Here is a 21202-nt window from a genome sequence, read left to right on the forward strand (position 1 = left end):
TGCCATCCCTGCTCCTCCTGACAGGCAGCTATCTGGATTCTCACCTTGGCTCCCTTTCCTCCCACACCAGTGGGTCTTCCTCGTTTTCGTGGTGGGTGGGTGGGAAATCACCACAGTCCTAGTTAATTTTCTATTCCCTCCCTCCATCCCACCCGGGAAAAAATATGCAGCCAAGTGAGGCCTTTGCCCAAAGTTTGTCTTTTTGCACACCAAGAGAGGCAATGTGATGACCCAAAGAGGCGTGGCACAAAGGCAACACAGTCAGATGATCAGTAAGCTCCAACTGTCCTGGTTACCTTCTGGGCTGGAGAAAAACTCTCCCAGGAACAGCCTTTAACTGCAGGGAATCCAGTCCAAAACGTGGTCAGCAAAAACTGGAACTATAAGTCCAATCAAGGCAAAATGAGGTCATTAGTCAGGCAGGGCAGGAGAAGGAATTCCAGACATGAAAGAACGGCAGTAAATCAACCCAGTTGGGAGGATGCCAGGAACACAAGATAACCAAAGTCAACACAAGATAAACTCATGTTTGCTCCCAGCAGCTGCCGCACTCAGCATGCATCTCTTTTAAACTCTCTTCCCAGCTGCAGCTAATGAAGGAAATCAGGGCCCTTTCCTCCCCTGTAAGCCACCCAACCCACATTGCTCCCTTCTCCGTTCCTCCCTGCATGCCCTAGGATGAAGAGGGCTCTGAACTCCCTCTCCCTTGTTCTACCTCTCCCCTGCTGTGCCCAGCCAGACTTTGCCCTTCCCCAGTTTTCTCCACAGCCAACGGAGCCACACTCCCACTCCCTGTCAGCTGCTCGGCTTCCTCCTCGGATTCAGACTCCGACAGGGGCACGACAGCCAAGGGTAACGGGCAGGGGACCAAATGTGGGGGCAGGTGTTCGTCAAGCGGGCCCCTCCTCAGCCCTTGACTTGAGGCCAAAGCGAAAAGCAGAGGAAATTCCCACACCCCCAAAAGCACTTTGAGTGTGCAATTCTACTGTGTCTTCTTTCCCCTACTTGAAATTCACACGTGTGCCGGGCTCCCTCTGACTTCCTCCTCCATATATGTGCACGCATGCACACACTCCTGTGAGCAGGGTGGGAGTGGGGAGCCAACTGTGTTCAGGACTGTCCCAGCACCGGACGGGCCGAGCCTGTGAAACGAGACCAAATAAACCTCCGGATATATTGCCATTGTGCGCAGGTGTCTGTTTGGGAATTCGGATCGGCTACAAAATAAAAGGAGGCGATTGAGCATTGTTGCGCATGGAATTGGGTGGCATCCGCATTGCGCTTATGCCACCCTCCTTATACAGGGAGTGTTCGAACTTTAGTTCATTTAGTGACCGTTCTAAGTTCCAAGGGCCACTGGAAAAAAGTGACTTATGACCGTTTTGTCACCGTTACAACCCCATGCTCGTGGGATCAAAATGCAGAGGCTTGGTGACTGCCTCATACTTATGGCGGTTGCCGTGTCCCAAGGTCACAGGATTTTCCCCTTTTGGGACCCTTGGGACACAAGCCAAGTCGATGGGGAAGCCAAATTCACTTAATGACCTGGGTTACCGACTTAACAACTACAATTATTCGCTAGGCCAGACAAGGAATAATGGATGGAAACTGAACAAGGAGAAATTCAACCTGGAAATAAGGAGAAACTTTCTGACAGTGAGAACAATCAACCCATGGAACAGAAATTGCCTTCAGAAGTTGTGGGAGAGTCATCCCTGGAAGCTTTCAAGAAGAGACTGGACTGCCATCTGTCAGAAATGGTGTAGGGTCTCCTGCTTGGGCTGTGGGTTGGACTAGATGACCTACAAGGTCCCTTCCAACTCTGAATCTGTTATATACTATCTGCTTAACAACGGTGGCAAGAAAGGTCGTGAAATGTCTCGCTTAACAAATGTCTCACTTCACAACGGAAATGTTTAACTTTTAACAGATTGGCAGAGTTGGAAGGGACCTTGTAGGTCATCTAGTCCAACCCACCCCCCAGCCAATGTTGGGCTCCCTTGCGGTCGCAATTCAAGGACTTACCTCTATTGGCAAATGTGAGGAACTAGCTCCTTTATCCACAGCAGATGATCTCTGCAATCACAGATTTAAGGAAACCGGAATTTCTGTTGCTAAAGCGAGGCTTTGTTAACTTTGTCCCATTTGATTTTCCGACAGCCTGGTTATTAAGTGAAGCACTGCGGTTCTTAAGTGAATCGTGCGGCTCACTTAACTTCACCTCTGAGGCTGTGAATCCATTTGCAAAAATGAATTGGGGAGGAGGGGAATCCCTGACATTTTTTTGCCCTCCTCTGCTTCAACTAAAACATTGCAATAAATTTAAATTTGCTGCTGAAAGCAGGTCATGTGCCTTCCTACCACCAGCGAGGAAAGGAAAGGATATGGTTACAACCTGATAAGGAATTTTGTTTTCTAATTTATCCATCCTTTGTGCTGCGTGGCAGCTGGTTATCATCCCCTTAGCCAAGTTTCCAGGATATCCTGAGGGGTCCCCAAAATCTTTTTCCCAGAAGGAAGGACATCAGCCTGCCCAACGATTGTTCTTCTAATATAAATACTGATCTGTAGATAGGAACTACTACCGCTGGTATATAGAATACTACACCTAGAATACTGCATCCACTTTTGGTCACCGCACTGTAATAAAGGCATTGAGACTCTAGAAAGAGTGCAGAGAAGAGCAACTAGGATGATGAGGGGACTGGAGGCTAAAACAGGGTCTTATTTTGTCACTAGAATAGAATACAGCTGGAAGGGACCTTGGAGGTCTTCTAGTCCAGCCCCGTGCTCAAGCAGAACCTATACAATCTCAGACAAGTGGCTGTCCAGTCTCTTCTTTTTTTATATATTAAATTTTATTGGTTTTTGAAAACAAACATAAACAAAACATAAAAACATCAAGCTATCTTCCATAGGTGTACATACAGTGTGCCGGTTGGTTTACAAATTGTTTTTGTGCTTCCATTTCGTAGTCTTCAATTACAATTACATTACATATAATCTCAGGTTGGATGAAACCTCACTCAAGGTTCTTATCAATAAACAAACACGATTCCTCTAATTCTCGTGATGTCATCAAATACAGTTTAGGCTTAGGGAGCTTCACCCCTGGCAGAATCTCAGTGCTGCAATGTGTAGGGGGTGACCGCATCCAGCGCTTCCTCACTAAAAACCTCCCTTAAGTCCCGATACTCTTCAGGGATTTTTTTCTATCCCACAATGCTTCCACTGCCCATCGATGCCAACTCTGTGGAATTCTGGGGCTTTCTTAGAGACAGGCCCTCCCCTTCTGGGGGTTGGTCTGTGCATATGCGCAGTAGCCCTTTCCTCCAGTTCACTTGGGGACTCCATTTCCTAAGCCAGGGCTGTCCAAGTAATAAGGGGCGCTCCATCCCAGGGGCCACCATGAAACACAACGTCTCTCGATGCCTCCCCGTTGACATTTCCACTGGCTCTGTTAGAAAATGAGTAAGGCCACCCCCAGCTACTGATCCATCCAGTTGGCAAAAGGCTACGGGAGTTTTAAAAATTCTTAGCCTCAATCCCAGTTTCTCCACGACTTCGGAGCTAATTACACGTCTAGTAACACCCAGAGTCCAGCAGGGCCAGTGTTTTTCCCTGGGGGCCAGAGGCAGGCACCCTTAATTTCACTGGGATGGTCATAGGGCCCCTAGAGGGTCATTGTCGGAGTCGGATTCACTCTTGCCAGAAGGGGTCGGGGGAGCGAACTCTACAACCTCCTCCACTTTCAGGGCGGTTTCATGCACCTTGGCCGGGTTTTTTTCAACTTTTTCCCCTCCTGCCGGTGCCCCCTTTAGGTCAAGCTTAGTACGGCAATCCGCAGATCGATCTCCACATCCGCGGCCAACACGTACCAGAGTTGCAAGTCTCTATGATCTCTTCTGGAGATACAGCTTTGATCAACATCTTCATTCAGCCCATCCTTGAAAGCTTCTATCCGAGCTTCTTGGGACCACCCTCGAATATGGCATGCCAGCTCTCTAAATCCCTGGGTGTATTCCTGGGTATATATTCGCCCCTGATTCAGGGTCTTCATCCTAATCCTGGCTTTGAGTTCAGCACGAGGATCTTCAAATTGGGTGAGCAAGGCTGCCATACACAGATCATAGTTCATCAATTGAGGGGCATTATCCATTATGCCAGGTGACCATCCACTTTGCTGCAGTCCCCTCTAATGCTCTGGTGACACATCTAACTTGCCTCTGAGGCAAAATCCTCACCATATTCCTCCATATGGTTCCAAACTTGGACTAGGAAAAATCCTAACTCCTTGGGATCTCCTCCGTATTTTACTTCCAGACAAGGAACTTTTGGAATTCGGTACCTCCGTGGGACTGTTTTCACGTGGGCAGTAGCCACTTGAGCTGGCTTGGGCTGAGCTATGGGGATGGCTGGCAGAGCTCCAATCACTTTTGCCCCCCTCCTCTCTCCCCCAGGCTCTTCACGAGTCAGCCATTCATACCTTTCTTCAGATCTGCGCCCTTCCATGGCCTCACTGAACAGATGCAAAGCTTGGGTCAGCAAAAGTCTTTCTGAGTTTCCTCCTGCCATGCAGTTTCTCCCTGACGCCATGTGGCAGTTGTCACCCCAGAAGGGGTCTCTTCCAGCAATTTCCATCCAACTCCCAAAGACCATTTGAGTCAGACCACCGGTTTCTCTTTGATTTGCAACCCCACCAGCAGCTTGGCTTCCTCTTGAGTGTCGAGAAGCAGTGGGGTTGTAGTTCCAGCAGCCCCCAGATCTTCTTGATAGCTGGCTGAGTTAGACATTGTTTTCAGACCCCCTTGGAAAATAAAAGAATAAATTTCCGGGTGGGCTGGTAAAAACTGAGATCTTGCATAGTGTCAGGTCCTCGAGGCTCCATTCAAAATCCAAGAAAGAAAACCTTAGACTCCATTGTTCTAGAGAAAAGGACTTTTACTGAAAATTGAAGTGGTAGCATCAGAAGAATACAAGATCTGAGGCAATAGGCGGGAAAATCACGTATAGAAAGTTATTCCGTGTTCCCACCCCCAATAGTTCAAATTGGCCATCCAATCTGAGATGTGTATAATGTCATGTGGGGCATCTTCAGGTGGTGTTTCACACATCTAGTATGCCAAGACGGTTGACCCTGGCATAGACAGATAAGAGGCTACATCTGTGCAGTAAGCAAGTAAGCATAGTGAGTCTGCTTTCTACGTGGAAGTGTGGTGGTAGCATCTTGTGTTAGAATAATCAGAGAAGCCATAGAGATAGAAAAACGCCCACACAGCATGAATAAACGAGATGATACCTCCCGCCTACCAGCCATTTGGAAACCCGCCCTCATGAACAAACGAGTACCTAACATGAAGAATGACACCAGACCCACACGCACGAGGGCCACACAAGATGCTACCACCACACTTCCACGTAGAAAGCAGACTCACACCCACACAGAAGATGAGACACGACCACGGACCAGAAGCCGTACCGCAGCTGCATCACTACCCGCTTCAAACCCCTCCGACCCACACATGAAGCGAATGGACGCCCACCATGAAGATGTGGCACGACCACGAACGCGAAGCCAAACAGCAGGATCACAGCTCACCAGCTCAAATCCCCCAGCAACTAAGACTAACCTGAGCACAACCAAGCCCCCACCTGAACAGAACACCCCCCCCAGCCAATCAGAACACAGCCAACCCCCCAACCAATCAGAACACAGCCAAACCCCAACCAATGAGAACACACCCCACCCAGTCAGAACACAGCCAAGCCCCCACCCAATCAAGTCACACTCCCACCAGCAGTTAAAAGGAAGAAGCAGCTGCAAGCTCACATCACTCTGAGAAGCACAGAGCTGAAGACACAAGCCTGAAGATGATGAATGAGACTTCATCGAAAGCGTTGCCTAGATACTTCCAATCTTACGCGGAGAAAACCCGAATAACCAAAGATCCATATATATATATATATATATATATATATATATATATATATATATATATATATATATATATATATATATATATATATATATATATATATAATAGTGTTAGCTTACAACTTTAGTTCTGCGTTCAGCAGAATCTCATCTGCCATCATCAGGCATCATGATGATGGCAGATGAGATTCTGCTGAAAAATACAACTTTAAAGAACTACAATGACGTGGGAAAATACCGAACCAAGCCGAACACCATATATGTAAGTATATATAAAACTTATATATATATATATATATATATATATATATATATATATATATACATACACATACACACATATACACACACACACACACACACACACACACACACACACATAGTGCAAGCATTATGCAAGTGTGTGAATACACCCTTATACAATTAGTGCTTTTTTAAATTGACTGGATTATCTATGAGGCTTGCTCATACAAATTCTATATCTATTGACTCATTAAATTTATCTTTATTCATTTATATGCAGCCCATTTCCGACTTTGATTTCGGCGGAATGCAGAATAAAATTACAGCCTCAAGTCAGTCAATAGTAGCCATTCCTATAACCACAAACCCTATTAACTTACACCTTTCTGTCCCCCTTTCCTTCCCTCTTTATTTTGATTTCTATTTTATAGTAGGATCATTTTAATAAAAGTCTTTTTAAAGAGAAATGGGAGTGATCAATCAGTTGGAGTAGGCAAGAATATTTGTAGCTCAGGGTTGACCTTGGGACTCTTGGAGCTTGGTAGTTTTCTTGCAGACGTTTTGTGACCCTACTAGGAACATCTTCAGTGCTAGAAGGAGTGATGTTTGCTCTTTGTTTATGTACAAGTGTTGGTGGGTGTGTTCTTGGTGATTCCTAGATTAGGCTGTTGTTGACTGTTTGATTGCTTGCCAGAGCTGGCAGCACCTTGGTTAGAGTATTATTTATGATTTGATTGGTTTGGTACTACAGGGAAAGCCTCTAGTTAGTATACAAAATGACAGCCAAACCCTGTTGCATTTTCAGGTTGGCACTCTGTTTGGGAGGTCTGTTGTAATTCAATGTATACTTTTTACACAGCCTCAGGACAATGTGCCTGCACAGAACGTGGGTGGGGTCTGCTTCCTGTGGAATCTGTAATGTTTGCTTTGTGCAAACTCTGGCTGGGGAAAGCCCCCCCCACTTCACCCAGTTCTTCTGGGGGACGAAAGGAAGAAAGCGAACATCTGTGACATGCTCCGGCTGCTGCCATCGCCGCATCCCCCAGTGCAGTGCTCTTCCCTGAGGGCTGCCTGCTTGTCCATCCGCCAGCAGGACTGGCCCGGAAACAGCATCCCATCTTGGCCTCCTCCCGCCCGGCCGTCAGCTTCTTGACGTGAGCAGAGGCTGCTGGTTGGAGTGAGGGGGAACCGCAGTGCTGGGCTCCCACGGCGGCAAGAGCCAAGGGCATAGCTAGAATTGGGGGGAAAATGCTGCGCGGATGTGGCAGAAAGAACTGGGGCAACACCCAGCAGCTTGGATGAGAAGGCGCAAGCGAGGTGGCGGCTGCTCTCACATCAGGAAGCTCTGGTTTTTTCCACCATGGCAAAACAGGTTGTAAAATCAGGTGTGACTCACTGAACAACCACCTCACTTGGGGAAATTTGCCTAATGAAAAAAATCACAAAATCACATGCAAGTTGCTTAATGACCACATTGCTTTGCCACGGCAGTTCTGGTTCCATTTGTGGTCATAAATCAAGAACTACCTGTATGTTTTTAGACTTGAGAGTGATGGAGAGAGAACGCTGAAATTATTTTTTTGCCGCAGACTTGACGTCAATCCAATATAGCTTTGGATTGCAAAATTCCCGAATCTGGAGATCACACTTGGCCTATCTTCGAATCTATTCCAACATAATTGGGAAACTCCTCTTCGGGGTGAGATACGAGAAGGCAGAGCCTCCCTTTTTTGGTTCCTGGATTTTGCTCCCGTGATGCTAATATGTGAGAAAATGGCAATGTGACTCCAGGAAAGACAGCATGGAAAAGAGGCTGTGAAACACCAGTGCCGAGACAGACATCCAAGGTTTTATAAAGCACACAGCCTGCTCATTCAAAGATTCTTCATTCAACAATGATCCGAAATGTACAGAATCAATCTATGGAACCGGTCTGAACCATTAGAAGCCCACCCCTTCCTTTAGGGCTAACATCCTATCTGTGACTCTCATAGTGGCAGCCCAGGCCAGGTCACTGCACTGCACGATCACATTTTATCAACCCCTTCATGGTAAAAATATGCACGCAGGCCCAGTGGTGCAATTCAATTTTTTTACTATCAGTTCTGTGGGTGTGGCTTGGTGGACGTGGCATGTCCATGGGGAAGGTTACTGCAAAATCCCCCTTCCCTCCCCGCCCCACTGACCTGCTTTCTGGCTCCGTTCTCCTGTGCAGGGCAACCAAAGGAGACCCAGCCAATCAGCTGGGACTCAGGGGGGGCAGAGAATAGATGGGGGCAGGGCGGGTCAGAGGTGGGATTTGCCGGTTCTCTGAACGGCTCAAAATTTCCGCTACCGGTTCTCCAGAACTGGTCAGAATCTGTTGAATACCATCTCTGCAGAGGCTTCTGTTTTATCACACAACGTCTACTAACGCAATGTTCTCCCCTTGGTTCTTGAGATCTTCCTCCCTGGGTTGACCAGCAAAGTTAAACTGTTGACTCCATGGCAAAGAAAGGGGAGAACGACAAAATTGCTCTAACCGAGAAATAGATTCAAGACCTAAAGGCTGCCTTTACGATGGGGAGTTTGGATCAGCTGACCAAACACCTGCAGGACGCTTTTTCCTCCCTGGAGAACATCAGCTTAAATGTGGCTGTCGTTGGAGAATCGGGAAAAGACAGGGCGGACTTCATCAACACGTTTCGGGACCTCTGTGAGGGAGATGAAGGGGCAGCCCTTACTGGGAAGATGGAGACCCATAAAACTGCTGTGGCTTATCCGCACCCCAAGTACCCCAAAGTAATCCTGTGGGATCTGCCAGATGTCGGGAATCCAGGCTTCAGTGCCAAATGTTACATGGAGAAGATGGAGGTGGCCTCCTATGACTTCTTTTTAATCATTGCTTCTCATCACTTCAGGTCCTTCCATGCTAAGCTGGCTGATTATCTCAAGAAAGCGGGCAAAGGATACTACAGTATTTTGTCCACTCCAAAGTAGAGGCAGATCTGGAATCAGTCCGTCAGAGCAACCCATCTAGCTTCAACAAGATGATCCGAGAAGATCTGGGAAGATTGCCTTCAAGATCTTCAAGCCGAGAAAGTGAGATCTCCTAAGATCTTCCTTATTTCCACCCCCAACATTTCCCATCGCATCTTGGAGAAGAAGAAGGACATGATTTATTTTTTTATTTATTTATTTGATTTGCCAATTGTTTACAAGATAATAAGTATAAGTATATACATAGTTGTGAATACATGAAATGGGTACATATAAGAAAAATAAAAGAATAAGAGAAACAATAGGACAGGGACGGTAGGCACGTTGGTGCGCTTATGCACGCCCCCTACAGACCTCTTAGGAAAGGGGTGAGGTCAATAGTAGACAGTCTAAGGTTAAAGTTTTTGGGGTTTGCGGAAGAAACTACAGAGTCGGGTAGAGTATTCCAGACATTGACCACTCTATTGCTGAAGTCGTATTTCCTGCAATCAAGTTTGGTGCGGTTTACTTTGAGTTTGTATCTATTGTGTGCTCTTGTGTTGTTATGGTTGAAGCTGAAGTATTCATTGACAGGTAGGACATTGCAATGTATGATTTTATATACCATGCTTAAATCAGACCGAAGACGGCGTAATTCAAGGTTTTCTAGGTCTAGAATTTCAAGTCTGGTGGCATAAGGTATTCTACAACGAGTAGAGGAGTGGAGAACTCTTCTTGTGAAATATTTCTGGACTTTCTCAATTGTGCTAATATCAGATACGTAATGTGGGTTCCAGACTGATGAATTGTATTCGAGTATTGGTCTAGCAAATGTTTTGTATGCTCTGGTTAGTAGTGTGATATTACCAGAGAAAAAACTACGTAGGATTAGGTTAATAACTCTTAATGCCTTTTTGGCTATGTAGTTGCAGTGGGCTCTAGCACTTAGATCATTAGAGGTGAGTATTCCAAGGTCCTTTACAGAGCTGGAACACTTTACATGATGCTGGAACACTTGTGGTTGGTGGCCGTGGTGACCTGTGGGATCCGGACCGAAGCTATCCCCGATATTTCGGTGGTGTGTAATATGGACCTGCTGGTCAGAACCATACGAGGTTACTGCCATCAGCTGTGGGTTGGAAGAGGAGTCCTTAAGGAGGACCGCTGAACATGTAGTCCAGCCCGTTGAGCAGTTGAAGGTCCTGGTCAGGTGTCCACTGGCTCATGCAGTCAACAAAGCACTTGTGGTGGAACTGCTCGTCCAAGCAGCCAGCAGAGCGCCCAACCTACCAAAGCAGCTTGTGCCCATGGCCTCGATAGGCTTGTCGTTCGCTGTGGTCTACAGCATGTTAAAAAAATTTGTGGAGGATGTGGCAACCGAAGCCCACAGGCTTATGGTCAAGGTGTTTATGAGCCATAAGGACACAAGTGAGGCTGAGACATCCGTATCAAAAGTCTTAGAGAACCAGGGAAATTCTTAAGGGGTTTTCAAGGATCTCTATGTCCAAGGTGGACACCATAAAGTTCTAGAAAAGAAGTTACACTTTTATCTTCTCCAATGTTCTTTCAAACCAGGGTCGTTTGCTTAAGAGAGTAAATCAGGAGTAACCCTCTCACTAATCTCATTCATTTCCCCCAAATGGAGTACTTCCCTGAGGTGTTTACTCTGTTGTCTCTCGTTTCCTGTTTCTCAACCATGTTAATTTTAAGACGGGTGGACTTCAACTTCCAGAAATCCCCAGCCAGCCATGCTTATGAAATATCTTTGTGCAATGTGTGACTGGCCCATTTCTGTTTGTAATTTTGCCCAAGAGACCCAGAGATTGCCAACAGTTGAGCAGGCTGCAGTTTGTAAATTATTTTACAAATGTGTCCCATTTAAGGTGGCCTCCACAATATTTGATGGTTACAGGGACAAGCTGCCTAGAAACATTTGGATGACGAATATTTTTTATTTTTAATGATTCTCCTTTTGCATATTGCTTTGGGAGAATGCAAAGTTAGGTTAGCATTCAGAGATAAACTAAAATACAGGTATTTCTTGATTGATAACCATTTGTTTAGCGACCGTTCAAAGTTACAACGGCACTGAAAAAAGTGACTTATGACCATTTTTCATACTTAGGACCATTCTGGCATCGACATGCGATCAAAATTCAGGCACTTGGCAACTGACTCATATTTGTGACAGTCGCAGTATCCCAGGATCACATGATCCCCTTTTGTGACCTTCTGAAAAGCAAAATCAATGGGGAAGGCAGATTCACTTAATGACCAGGTTACTGCCATATCAACTGCAGTGATTCACTTAACAACTGTGGCAAGAAAAGTCATAAGATGGGGGAGGACCTCACTTAACACATGTTTCACTTAACCACAGGTTCATCCTTGGAAACTTTCAAAAAGAGATTGAACAAAGGCTCAGATTGAAAAAAGAGTTGCAACAAAAGTCAAAGATATTTTTAAAAAGGTTTCTTCCAACATATAAATAACCAAAAAAAATCAAGGAAACAAACAGTTCATTTAACAGAAAACAACAAGGAAGTAACAGGCAGCATTAACTCATTCCTTGAAACAATAAAAAGAAAATGTTAGATCCGGGTGGATCGGTTACCAGAGAGACGCGAGACCATAGTAACTTTCAGCTCTTTATTTGTGTCCGGTTCAGTACAAGAAAACTGGAGCCGCGGCAACCCTTCATATAGGGATTGCTCGCGGCTCAGCGGCCAATGGCAGCGCTTTGATCTCCCGCGATCGGCTCGGCCAATCGCGGTAGATTCCCAGCGCGCCAATCACAGCTGCTGAGTCAACCAATCCGGTTGCGGTCCGTGCGGACCAATCAGGTGTCAGGGTTTGGAGTATGCTAATATAGCACACCCCTCCCCTCTTGGTTTCGTCTGGCGGTGCGTAGTGATGTAGTCGCGTAGGTAGGTGTGGCTTCGTACCTGCCTAGTTGACCTGCGCGGTTCAGTTTCAGCGTGGTCCTCGACCGGTTCGGACGGACTCCTCGTCGCTCCGGTTCCCTGGGATGGAACCGCCTGGAAGGGTGAGCCGGGCCTTCTTTGGTAGCTCCCTCCCGGTCTACTCGGGCTGGTCGAGCTGCCGCTTCTGTCGTTCCCGCCTGGTCTCTCTGGGCTGGTTGAACTGGCTAGGCTGCTCCTTCCAGGTGAAGTCTCCCGGAGTTCCTGGTCGGTTGGTCCAACGTCTACTGGTGAGTAAGGCTGGTTTATTTGGGGTTGGTTTATTCTGGGTGGGGGTTGTTCTGTTTGCGTTTTAGAGTTCCCTTCGCCTCTTTCTTTATTGTTTGATGTTCCCCGCCCCCCCCCCCCCGATTTCTTGGTCGGGTGTTTGGTTGCTGTTAGCGGCTATTCTTGACCTTAGCTGGGCGATGTGCTGCTTCCAGCTTCTTCCGTCAGTGGTTTGCAGTCGGTAAGACCGGGGGCCCGTTATTTGGGTGATTCTTGCCGGTACCCAGATTGGGTCCCCTGTAAAGTTTTTAGCATAGACGGTGTCTCCAATGTTAAATGTCCTGTATTTGCTGGAGGAGTCCGGGGGTTTTTCCGGGTTGTATGTGGGGTGCATTCTGTCTAATGTAGAACTTAGCTTTCTGCCCATCAATAATTCTGCTGGGCTTTTGTTTGTGGTTGAGCTGGGTGTGATGTGTTGGATAAAAAGCATTTTATTAATTTTGTCTTGTATGTTGCCGGTTTCTATTTTTTGAATTGTATTTGTATTTTTTGTATATTGAACCATGCGTTCCGCCCGCCCGTTCGCCGCCGGATGAGCGGGCGCAGTTAGTGCATGGCGTATGCCCTGACCTGCCAGGAACTGTTTGAATGCTAGTGCGGTAAACTGTGGCCCGTTATCCGACACTAGCACATCTGGCAGGCCGTGCATGGCAAAGAGTTTGCTCAGTTTTTTGATGACGGCTTCGGTTGTCGTTGATTCCATGGTGCTTACCTCCAACCAGTTGGAGTAAGCATCGACAGTGATGAGGTACATATGTCCCTTGGTTGGCCCCGCAAAGTCTATGTGGATTCTAGACCAGGAGCCTCTTGGAGTTTCGCACTCTCGGATCGGGGCGGTGGGAGGGCTTGGTCTAGTCTCCTGGCACCTTTTGCATGTGGCTACCCAGTTTTCAATTTGTTTGTCCATTCCTGGCCACCAGGCATAACTCCTGCCCAGGCTTTTCATCTTAACCATCCCTGGGTGCCCCTCATGCAACATTCCCAACACCCTTTCCTGCAAAGTCTCTGGAATAACAACTCTGTCCCCCAAAAGTATCCAGCCCTTTTGAGTAAAGAGTTCAGTTTGTCGGTTTCTGAAGGGTTTGAATTGTTCGTCTCTGTCCCCTTCAGGCCATCCTTTCCCCACCCAGCTCAAGACCCGCGCCAGCCGCTTGTCTTTATTGGTTTCTCTGGCAATGTCTGGCGCGGTCAGGAGTGGGTTGGGTAATGTCTCTATTTGCAGGGCTGTCGTTGTGGGTGCCGGGTCGTCTTCCAGGTTTGGTAGGGGGGAACGGCTGTCGTTGTGGTTGCCGGCCTCCTATGACTTCTTTTTAATCATTGCTTCTCATCACTTCAGGTCCTTCCATGCTAAGCTGGCTCATTATCTCAAGAAAGCTGGCAAAGGATACTATTTTGTCCGCTCCAAAGTAGAGGCAGATCTGGAATCAGTCCGTCAGAGCAACCCATCTAGCTTCAACGAGATGGTCACCTTGCAGAAGATCCGGGAAGATTGCCTTCAAGATCTTCAAGCCGAGAAAGTGAGATCTCCTAAGATCTTCCTTATTTCCACCCCCAACATTTCCCATCGCATCTTGGAGAAGAAGAAGGACATGATGCTGGAACACTTGTGGTTGGTGGCCGTGGTGGCCTGTGGGATCCGGACCGAAGCTATCCCCGATATTTCGGTGGTGTGTAATGTGGACCTGCTGGTCAGAACCATACGAGGTTACTGCATCAGCTGTGGGTTGGAAGAGGAGTCCTTAAGGAGGAACGCTGAACATGTAGTCCAGCCTGTTGAGCAGTTGAAGGTCCTGGTCAGGTGTCCACTGGCTCATGCAGTCAACAAAGCACTTGTGGTGGAACTGCTCGTCCAAGCAGCCAGCATAGCGCCCAACCTACCAAAGCAGCTTGTGCCTATGGTCTCAGTAGGGTTATTGTTCGCTGTGGTCTACAGCATGTTAAAAATTTTTGTGGAGGATGTGGCAACCGAAGCCCACAGGCTTCTGGTCAAGGTGTTTATGAGCCACAAGTGAGGCTGAGACATCCGTATCAAAAATCTTAGAGAACCAGGGAAATTCTTAAGAGGTTTTCAAGGATCTCTACGTCCAAGGTGGACACCATAAAGTTCTAGAAAAGAAGCTACACTTTTATCTTCTCCAATGTTCTTTCAAACCAGGGTCGTTTGCTTAAGAGAGTAAATCAGGAGTAACCCTCTCACTAATCTCATTCATTTCCCCCAAATGGAGTACTTCCCTGAGGTGTTTACTCTGTTGTCTCTCGTTTCCTGTTTCTCAACCATGTTAATTTTAAGACGGGTGGACTTCAACTTCCAGAAATCCCCAGCCAGCCATGCTTATGAAATATCTTTGTGCAATGTGTGACTGGCCCATTTCTGTTTGTAATTTTGCCCAAGAGACCCAGAGATTGCCAACAGTTGAGCAGGCTGCAGTTTGTAAATTATTTTACAAATGTGTCCCATTTAAGGTGGCCTCCACAATATTTGATGGTTACAGGGACATGCTGCCTAGAAACATTTGGATGACAAATATCTTTAATTTTTAATGATTCTCCTTTTGCATATTGCTTTGGGAGAATGCAAAATTAGGTTGGCATTCAGAGATAAACTAAAATACAGGTATTTCTTGATTGATAACCATTTGTTTAGCGACCGTTCAAAGTTACAACGGCACTGAAAAAAGTGACTTATGACCATTTTTCATACTTAGGACCATTCTGGCATTGATATGTGATCAAAATTCAGGCACTTGGCAACTGACTCATATTTGTGACAGTCGCAGTATCCCAGGATCACATGATCCCCTTTTGTGACCTTCTGAAAAGCAAAATCAATGGGGAAGGCAGATTCACTTAATGACCAGGTTACTGCCATATCAACTGCAGTGATTCACTTAACAACTGTGGCAAGAAAAGTCATAAGATGGGGGAGGACCTCACTTAACACATGTTTCACTTAACCACAGGTTCATCCTTGGAAACTTTCAAAAAGAGATTGAACAAAGGCTCAGATTGAACGAAGAGTTGCAACAAATATTTAAAAGAGTTGCAACAGATATTTAAAAAAAGGTTTCTTCCAACATATAAATAACCAAAAAAAATCAAGGAAACAAACAGTTCACTTAACAGAAGACAGCAAGGAAGTAACAGGCAGCATTAACCCATTCCTTGAAACAATAAAAAGAAAACAAAAAAAGAAACAATAGTCCAAGCTACCAAAAACAGAAACGTATTCTAGAACAGAATACGTCATGCCCATGGTGGAGAATGACTCTGAGGGAGAGGAGGAACAGCCAACAGGGAGTGGAAGTGGGCTCCGGAGGTGGTGGAGGAGGCTGAGGAAGGGTAGAGGCCGGCTGAGCAGTCAGAGGAGGACCCAGGCCCATCCCCTATCCATCCTAGGGCACACAGGGAGGAGAGGATCAGGGAAGAACGTGGTCTACTCGGGAGGAGAGGGCCATGATCCTCTTCCTGGGTTGCAGGTGTGAGATCTGCATAAAAGTCTGGACCTGCATGCTAACAGATGCTAGAGACAAATTCGTGTTTTATTCCTAGAGGAGGTTTATCTTGGTTGGCGTTTTTCCAAAGGACTGTACCTGGTTATCTTCCTGAAGTTGGTAATTATTTATCCTGGTTTGTCGTGGAACTTTATTCAGTGCAGTTTGTTTTTGGTTTTTGCTTTGTTATTCGCTCTTTGAATTTCATTTGGAATGTTATTTTGAAAATAGTTTAATCTTTAACTGTGAACAATTAAACAGTGAAGCCAAGTTGAAGGCATTAAAGGACCTTTATTTACATTTTGGTTTTTGTTATATTTCTGATACACTCCGGGTCATCACAGACTAGACAGACTAGAAATAAAAGTTAAAATAAAAAAAAATGGTAAGAGAACACCTGTCTGATCTTGATGAATATAAATCACCGGGACCTGACAGATTACACCCCAGAGTTTGAAGGAGCTGGCAGATGTCATCTCAGAACCATTCTACCATATCTTTCAAAAATTCAAAGGTTTTGAACAAAGATACACAGGTGGTTAGAAAAGATGATAGGGAAACATATAGACTATAAACCGAATTGTTTTATTAGGTATAATATCAGAAAAACTTGATAAGAAAACTATGTATTTAATATTACATGTCTTAACAATGAGGATTATTTTCACACAATACTGGAAAAATGAAGAAACACTGTAAGATGAAGAGATAGTCAGGAAGATACTAGATTGTGCAGAAATTGATAGATTGACATTGAAAATTAAGCAGAAAGAGGGCGTAGAATATTATCAAACTATCTAATTTATTTTACCAATGGTTGGAAAAAACGGTGGAGATTAAGAATGCAATTTGTATTGTTAAACAAATTAAATACCTAGACAACACAATCAGGGGTGGGATTCTACCAGTTCGCACCTATTCGCTAGAACCGGTTGTTAACATTCTAAGCAGTTCGGAGAACCGGTTGTTAGAAGAAATTACTGGGCTAATCCTGTAAGGAAGGCAGGAAGGAAACATTCTGGTGTTGCTTACAGAAACTGCCTCTCCATTAACCCTTATTACATTCTTGGTAGGACTAGACTTCCTGTCTCAGGAACGTTTCTGGAGTTTTTCCCCCTCCTTTGCTGGTTCTTTGCTTGTTTGGAGTGACCATTCAAAGTTACAATGGCACTGAAAAAAAGTGACTTATGACCACTTTTCACACTGACGACTGTTGCAGCATCCCCATAGTCATGAGAGGCCAGGCGAGGAGATGCATGCCTCAATGTGAGTGATATTGAGTTGGCCACACCCAGCCAATAACATGACCACCAAGCCATGTCCACCCAGTCACATGACCACCAAGCCACGCCCACCACCTAAGACACGCCCACAGAACCGGTTGTTAAAAATTTTGAATCCACCCCTGACACAATGTTTATAAAACGCTAAGAAATGTATTTAACAGAAAATCAATAAAATTAAAATTAAAAATCAAAAATCTTGGAGCTACCAGAGGACTGGAAAAGAGCTGATGTGGTTCCCATCTTCAAAAAAGGAAGGGAAAAAAAACAGATCCAGGGAACTACAGACCAGTCAGCCTAACATCAATACCCGGGAAGATACTGGAAAAGGTAATTTTAAAAAAACAGATCTGCCAACACCCATAAATGAGTAAAGTAATAACTAGCAGCCAAGCACGGGTTTGTTGAAAACAGATCATGCCAAACCAATCTTGTTTCATTTTTCCACATAGTGACTAAATTAGTAGACCAGCGAAATACTGTGGACATAATACTTCAGTAAGGCATTCAACAAAGTAGACCACAACCTACTTCTTGGTAAGCTAGAAAAAAAGTGGGATAGATAGCATCACCATTAGATGGATTTGTAACTGGCTGACAAACCATAACCAACTAGTAGCCCTTAATGGGTCTAAGTCTACATGGAGGGAAGTAAGCAGTTGGGGTACCACAAGGTTCTGTCTTAAGCCCAGGACTCTTCAATATCTTCATAAATGACTTAGATGAAGGAATAGAATAGAAGGGGAACTCATCAAATTTGCAAGCTGGCAGGAATAGCCAACACCCCAGAAGATAGGCTCAAGATCCAGACTTGAACCCTGGGTCCTATCTAACAAAATGAAATTCAACGTACAGAAAAGTAAAGTCCTACACTTAGGCAAGAAAAACGAGCACACATATAGATTGGGCGAAACCAGGCTTAACTGCAAGAGGGATCAACTAGTTAAATATGAGGCAGCAGTGTGCAGCGGCAGCCAAAAAGCACAATGCAATCCTAAGATAGCATCAACAGAGGGATACTCTAAGGACCACACTCTCTCCCCTTCAAACAATAAGAATGAACTTTGGAAAACTGGGTATTTCAAAAGGAATTCTTTATTGAAGAAGAAGAAGATCCAGGTGATGTTCAAAGCAAGGTCTGATATGCCTCTAGGCATGCAGCTTAGATAAAGGGAGTTAGAACCCCTCCCCTTAGTCTGGTGTGGATTTTGTCAATATAAAGAAGTAACATGTTAATCCCCCTCCCCTTTTTCCTGGGAACATAGTTGAGAAGAGCTTCCCAAGAAGTTTCTTTTGGAGCTGGGATTTTTATGGCCCCTTCTCCTCTTGCTGTCTCTCCAAGAGGTGACAAGTCTCCAGGCCTCTGGACTCCAGTCCCCAGTTGTATATTGTGTGCAAGTTATACAGATTCAGTACAAGAATTAAGATATTCGGGTTATATCAAAAAGGATTACTTGTATCAAACCCCCCTCCAATTGAAGAATGGCAGATACATAGATCTGACAGATACAATCAAGATCTATAAAGCCTTAGTAAGACCACACCTGTCCTAGAATACTGTTAGGAATATAAGTCACCTAACAGGTATTTGGGTTAGAAATATATAAACCAGGATAGACATTTTAAAACTGTATCTTTAAGAAAATGCAAAACTACAATTGGGTGTGGTTTCTCAAACGGCCATAAGATGGAGCCAGAAACCTGGGTTGTTTAGTCTTAGTCTCAGAAGAGAGTGTGTCTGAGTGAGTATCTCTGTTTCCTTCTGTTGGAGAGTATTGCCCTTGCTCCATTTCTTCTAATTGATTGATATTAATGGATTTAATGTAAGTCTGATACTGAACTGTTTCTGACACTGGAATTTGATATTTGGATTATCCCTGGATGAAGACTGACTGATTTTACCTGTGAATGACTTTGGATTGCTTATTTTGGACTTTGCTTAAACCTTTCTGGAAGTAAAAACCTACATTTACTGTACAGTGTATCTGTGTACTGTGTGTGTATTATTCAAACAGTTCTCTCAAATACGTCTCCCTGTATGCGTTCATTCTCCTAACGGGGAATTACATCAACAAGTACTGCATCCAGTTTTGGTCGCCACACTATAAAAATGAGATTGAGACTCTAAAAAGAGTGCAGAGAAGAGCAAGCAGGATGATTAGGGGACTGGAGGCTAAAACATGCGATGAACAGTTGCAGGAACTGGGCCTGGCTAGTCTAGTCTAGGGAAGAGAAGGACCAGGGGAGACAGGAGAGCAGTCTTCCAATATCTGAGGGGCTGCCCCAGAGAGGAGGAGGGGGTCAAGCTATTCTCCAAGGCACCCAAAGGCCAGAAAAGGATGGAAACTGAACAAGGAGAGATTCAACATGTAAATAAAGAGGAATTTCCTGACAGTGAGAACAATCAACCCATGGAACAGATGTTGCCTTCGGAAGTTGTGGGAGCTTCATCACTGGAAGCTTTCAAGAAGAGACTGGACTGCCATCTGTCAGAAATGGTGTAGGGTTCCTGTTTGGGTTGGACTAGATGACCTGCAAGGTCCCTTCCAACTCTGTTATTCTGTTGTAATCAAAACAACATCTGCTAGGAAACCACCAAGCTCATACAGCACCAAGATTATCCTATTTATTTGACTTCTGTATTGGCCAAAACTGTTCCTGAAACTCTTTTATCTTGTGGGTGTAAACAGCCCCTTTTCATTTCAGGACTTCCTGCTTTTCATTTCCTGTTCTAATGGGGAGGTGAATTTCGAAATCCAGCTGCTTAATAAAGCCGAGCGAGAAGACCAGGCTGATTTGAGCTTCCTGGTTTCTTCAGGCGAAGTGATCTTCCTCATCCAGGTAAGACAAACAGGTTTGTGCTCAAGGCATTCATCAAAGAAACACTGGAGATTGATCAGGTGAGCCAGAAATTTGCCAGGAAGGTGAATGGGGTTTGATTATTGGGGTGCAGATGGAAAAGCCAGGAACAAGCATGGATTCTGCAACGCGCAATACTTAAATGTGCCTTTTTTATTTATGGTAGTAGAAAAATGGAGACATTTGTTAAATGGGGATTGAAAGCTGCGTTCTCACAGCATGCTCAACCCAACAGCCAAAGACCAGCTTAAGACCAGCATTCATAAGCTTCTTAATATTACAATATTAACCATCATTACATTTTTTAAAATCTGATTTAACATATGGTGAGGTTTGGTGATATTGCTCACTGCACTGTACAATTCCAGAACTGAACTGATTTCAGTCATCAGATTAAGCAAGAGCCATAGAATTACAGATATGGAAAGATCCTTGAGGTCACCTAGACCAACCCCTTTTTGCCTCTGCTTCCCATCCAATGAAGGAGACTCTGTGTCCCTGGATCTGCTGTCACACTGTTTAGGAAGCTCTTGCTTTCGACTCTTCTTTTCTTTTTAGAGTTCACTAGTATGTCATATCAAATTAACCTCTAATAAATCACATAGAATCATAAGGTTGGAAGGGAACCTGGGGGTCTTTTAGTCCAGCCCCCTGCTCAAGCAGTCTGGGTTTACTTCAGGGCTTTACTTGCTTCCCGAACCAGTCTTAAATCAGTGCCTTACCTAAATTGTGTCCCCCAAAAATCTTTTAATTGCTTTTTACAATCCTCTGCTGTTGCTTCTTTTCGTGGCAACTTTTCCCAAAGTCTCCATCTAAAACAGAGCTCTCCAAACTTGGCAACTTTAAGACTTGTGGACTTCAACTCCCAGAATTGCCCAGCTAGCACGCATAAGTCTTCAAGTTGCCTAGTTTGGAGACTCCCAATCTAACAGATTAACAGAGTTGGAAGGGAGCTTGTAGGTCATCTAGTCCAACCCCCTGCCCAAGCAGGAGACCCTACACCATTTCTGACGGAGGGCAGTCCAGTCTCTTCTTGAAAGCCTCCAGCGATGAAGCTCCCACAACTTCCGAAGGCAACTTCTGTTCCACTGATTGACTGCTCCCACTGTCCTTCTAAAAGAATTCAATTTTTTATAAGCCAAACTCACAGGATTATGATCCAAAGAAGTCTTGTAAATCTACCGT

The 21202-nt window shown here is 45.1% G+C and overlaps 1 protein-coding gene and 1 pseudogene across 1 annotated transcript; both read left to right on the top strand.

Annotated features, from left to right (window-relative positions):
• The first annotated feature begins 8622 nt into the window (after nt 1-8622).
• On the top strand, nt 8623-10992 carry LOC148129490 (interferon-inducible GTPase 5-like; annotated as a pseudogene).
• A 2567-nt stretch (nt 10993-13559) lies between these two features.
• Nucleotides 13560-14820, top strand: LOC148129491 (interferon-inducible GTPase 5-like). The gene is given in 2 exon segments (XM_087943703.1): nt 13560-14392; nt 14394-14820. Coding segments are annotated over 2 exon segments (885 nt in total). The 3' UTR covers nt 14446-14820.
• The last annotated feature ends 6382 nt before the right edge of the window (nt 14821-21202 follow it).

The sequence above is a fragment of the Notechis scutatus genome, chromosome 14, assembly GCF_049901735.1.
Source record: "Notechis scutatus isolate UNSWTSFEM ecotype Mainland chromosome 14, rNotScu1.2, whole genome shotgun sequence".
NCBI classification, from domain to species: domain Eukaryota; kingdom Metazoa; phylum Chordata; class Lepidosauria; order Squamata; family Elapidae; genus Notechis; species Notechis scutatus.